Source organism: Nicotiana sylvestris, chromosome 5 (genome assembly GCF_000393655.2).
Source record: "Nicotiana sylvestris chromosome 5, ASM39365v2, whole genome shotgun sequence".
Lineage (NCBI taxonomy): Eukaryota > Viridiplantae > Streptophyta > Magnoliopsida > Solanales > Solanaceae > Nicotiana > Nicotiana sylvestris.
Window position 1 is genome coordinate 60,916,514 of NC_091061.1, and position 4,512 is coordinate 60,921,025.

Sequence of the window (4,512 nt, forward strand, 5' to 3'; positions counted from 1 at the left end):
TTTACATTCATTACTCACCTCGAACCGGTAAAAACTCTAGCTCACGACGCCTTTCCCTCTCAAATCGGCCTCCTCGCACGTCGAATCTGACCAAAACCAAAACGAATACGTCACAATATGCTAAGGGAACATAACCCAAATCAAAACAATCGAAAAATATCAAAAATCTCGAAATTAGCAAAACCCGAGCCCCGGGCCCACTTCTCGAAACTCAAAAATTTTCACTTCATTAGATTCCTTATCACCCCACGAGTTCATACATACCAAAAGTTCTCAATTCCGACCTCAAATGATCCCTCAAATCCCAATTCAAAAGTTCAAAATCCCAAACCCTAGTTCTTCCAATTTTAGCTTAAATTCCATGAATTTCTAGGTTAATTTCACAATAGTCACGTTTTTGGTTCATAAAACTTACCTCCAATCAATTCTCCTTGAATACCTCTTCAATCTTCCTCAAAGAGCTCTCAAAATGATCAACTATGGTGGAAAAATGGCTCAAAATCGCGGAGGAAATGTCTTATAGACTTTCTACCCAGTTCTAATATTCATTCTTCGCGAACGCGGTCAACGTCTCGTGTTCGCGAAGCACAAACTTATGTTGACCAATTTTTGCCCAACGCGAACGTGTCACACCAATTGCGAACGCGACAACCTTACGCGAACGCGATGAACAAAATGCCTTGGACCCCAATTTGCTCTACACGATCGCGAGTGCCTTCTCGCGAATGCGATGCACTGCTTCCCATCCTTTCGCGAATGTGAGGCACCTCTTGCGAACGTGAAGGCTTAATTCTGGTCTTCCTCAAATCCTTCTACGCGAACGCGACATACCCCTTGCGAACGCGAAGGGTTATTTTCTGCAACACCCGAACTCCCAAAATCTGCAACTTTTCAACTTAGAAAATGGTCCGATTGACCACCCAAAACTCACCCGAGGCCCTTGGGACCTCAACCAAGAGCACCAACATGTCCTAAAACCTCATTCAAACTTGTTCCCATCATCAAAACACCTCAAACAATGCCAAATCCATCAATTCAAATCGAATTCAAGCCTAGCTTTTCTAAAAACTTCTGAAACACGCTTTAGATAAAAAACCCGACCAAACCACATCCAAGTGACCTGAAATTTTGCACACACATCCCAAATCACATAACGAAGCTACAACAACTCTCGGAATTCCATTCTGACCCTCGTATCAAAATCTCACCTATCAACCGGAAATCGCCAAAATACTAACTTCACTAATTCAAGCGTAATTCTACACCGGACCTCCAAAACCACTTCCGATCACACTCCTAAGTCACAAATCACCTTCCTAATCTAAACGAACCATCAGAACTTACATCCGACCCCTCTAACTCATAAGTCAACATCCGGTTGTCTTTTCCAACTTAAGCCTTCTTAAAAGAGACTAAGTGCCTCATTTCTTACCAAAACCACGCCAAACGGAAACCAACCAACTCAACCATAAAACATGGATAACGAAGCATAAAGAAGTAGAAATGGGGAAAACGGAGCGGTAACTCATGAGACGACTGGTCGGGTCGTCACAGTGAAGGAGAAATTGCCCTCAAAGTCAAGGCCATAAACCATCCACCGTATTTATAAACTCATATGTTTTATTTGTTTGAAACAGGGACGGAAATTGTGTCCAAATTAAAGCTTGGAAGTTTTATTTTCTCAAGTGTCGTGCCCAAATTTTGTCAGCACAAAGGCGGTTTGAGAAGATGAAAGAAAAATTTGTTCGATCTGCAGGAACCCTACATGAGGAAAAGCATGGTTCAGGGGCAAGGAATTTTGTTCGTTATGCAAGGATCCTCCAGAAAGAGAGCATGACTCAGGTATGTTCATTCAAGACCTTCATAGGTAACAAGATTTAGCGTAAGTTCCACCTTTATGAAATATAATTTAGCTTTAAAGTTGTCACTCTTAAGACGAGATTTAATTTGAAATTTTCAGAGCCCTCCTGGATAATGGGATTTAGCTTTTAAATTCTTAGAGCTCTTTTGTATAACATGATTCGATTAACACTCACAGATGTGCCTAGACACCAAATTAGGGCAGAAAAGTTTATTTTGTTTTGTCTGTTTTGTTGTAATGGCAGGTGCTCACCTGGAAAACAAGGGAATACAGTTCGAGTTTTGGCAATCAGACACCCACCTGGAGAACAAGGGAATACATTTCAAGTTTTGGCAATCAGACGCCCACCTGGAAAATAAGCGAATACAGTTCAAGTTTTGGAAATCAGGAGCCCACCTGGAGAATAAGCGAATACAGTTCAAGTTTTGGTAATCAGGCACCCACTAGGAGAACAAGGGAATACAGTTCAAGTTTTGGTAATCAGGCGCCACCTGGAGAACAAGGGAATATAGTTCAAGCTTTGGCAATCAGGTGCCCACTTGGAGAACAAGGAAATACAGTTCAAGTTTTTTGCAATCAGGCACCCACCTGGAGAACGAGGGAATACAGTTCATGTTTTTGCAATCAGACGCCCACCTGGAGAACAAGGGAATACAGTTCAAGATTTGACAATCAGGCGCCCACCTGGAGAACAAGGAAATACAGTTCAAGATTTGGCAATCAGGCGCCCGCCTGGAGAACAAGGGAATACAGTTCAAGATTTGGCAATCAGGCGCCCAGTTGGAGAACAAAGGAATACAGTTCAAGTTTAGGTAATCAGGCGCCCACCTAAAGAACAAGTGAATACAGTTCGAGTTTTGGAAATCAGGCGTCCACCTGGAGAACAAGGGAATACAGTTCAAGTTTTGGTAATCAGGTGCCCACCTAAAGAACAAGGGAATAGAGATCAAGTTATGGTAATCAGGCGCCCAGGTGGAGACAAGGGAATACAGTTCATGTTTTGGCAATCAGGTGCCCACCTGGAGAACAAGGGAATACAGTTCAAGTTTTGGCAATCAGGCACCTACCTGGAGAACAAGGGAATACAGTTCAAGTGTTTAGCAATCAGGCGCCCACCTGGAGAACAAGGGAATACAGTTCAAGTTTCGGCAATTAGGCGCCCAACTAGAGAACAAGGGAATACAGTTCAAGATTTGGCAATCAGGTGCCCACTTGGAGAACAGGGGAATACAGTTCAAGTTTTGGTAATTAGGCGCTCAACTGGAGAATAAGGGAATACATTTCAAGTTTTGGCAATCAGACGCCCACCTGGAGAACAAGGGAATACAGTTCAAGTTTTGGCAATCAGACACCCACAAGTTTTGGCAATCAGGTGCCCACCTGGAGAACAATGTAATACAGTTCAAGTTTTGGCAATCAGGCGCCCACCTAGAGAACAAGGGAATACAGTTCAACTTTTGGCAATTAGGTGTCCACTTGGAGAACAATGGAATACAGTTCAAGTGTTGGCAATCAGGTGCCCACCTGGATAACAAAGGAAGTCATTTCAGAATTCAATTCAAGTTAGAAGTAGCAGAAGTTCGCGGCAAGAATGCAAGTCAACAGTCCGAGATGATCAACAAAAGTTGGTCACAATCCAGAATAAAAAAAAAGAAATGTAAGAAGTGAATCCAAATGTAGAAGTAGATGAAAGATGTGAGATGCTGAAGACACGACTGAAGTCACAAGCATGGTCTGTCCGGTTTTGATTCGAAAAGCTGAAGAAGAATGAACTAGCACCTGCAGCTAGCAAGCGTTAGGGTTCAAATCTAAAGTCTGCATGAAGAACTATTCAAGTCTCAAGACCAAGCTTCAGAAGACTTATAGATAGGAATCTTGTAACTCGTAGTTGACAGGCTTAGTTAGCCTTTTTCATTTTGATTTTTGATGTAATAACAGTACCACGGACCGGTACATCGGCGGAATGACACCTCCACCGGCTCTCCACCTCAGCATACTCCATCACTGTTTCTACTTCTGAACTACACGTGGTCTGATTCCTTTATAGCCAAGGATATGTGGGCAGCTCAGATACCAAGGCTCGGTCACATTCTCCTTTCTCTTAGTTTTGGTCTTCCTAAATAAGGGTCTGGTCAAAAAACCTATCTGGTCGTTCTTTGTCTGAAAATACTTCATGTTTCCAATCAAAGAGGGGTAGCTGCAGACATGTGATTTTTGACCCTCCCCGAGATTTCAGCCATTTTAGCGTAAAATATTTCGTTTAGGCCTAATATCAATATTTCAATTAATTTTGACTCTTTTACTTTATCTTACCAAAAAATGAAAATTACCAAAAAATATTTCTTCTTTTTAGTTGTTGTTAGTTTATATACCTTTCGTAAAACTAAAAAAAATACAAAAAATAGTACCTTATTTTTATTTTAATATGATATTTGAAAATATATAAAAAAGGTTTGTATTAACGATTAGTCTTATCTTAATAGTTATTTTACTTAAGTAGAATTAACTGGTAAATGAGGTCATATTTTTAGTCTTGTTCACGGAGAAATAATAAAATTTGGGCTCAAACGACCCATTTTTATGCCTAATATTCGGATCTAGCCCATAACAACCCAAACCCAATACCAACTAAACTAACCCTAACACCCTTA

At 41.1% G+C, this 4,512-nt stretch overlaps 1 protein-coding gene across 1 annotated transcript; it reads left to right on the forward strand.

Annotated features, from left to right (window-relative positions):
* The first annotated feature begins 1,503 nt into the window (after positions 1-1,503).
* On the forward strand, positions 1,504-4,156 carry LOC138868716 (uncharacterized). The gene is made up of 3 exons (XM_070146283.1): positions 1,504-1,520; positions 1,638-1,842; positions 2,106-4,156. Exons 1-3 carry the CDS (start codon positions 1,504-1,506, stop codon positions 2,691-2,693), a joined length of 810 nt encoding a protein of 269 aa, XP_070002384.1. The 3' UTR covers positions 2,694-4,156.
* Positions 4,157-4,512: the final 356 nt, after the last annotated feature.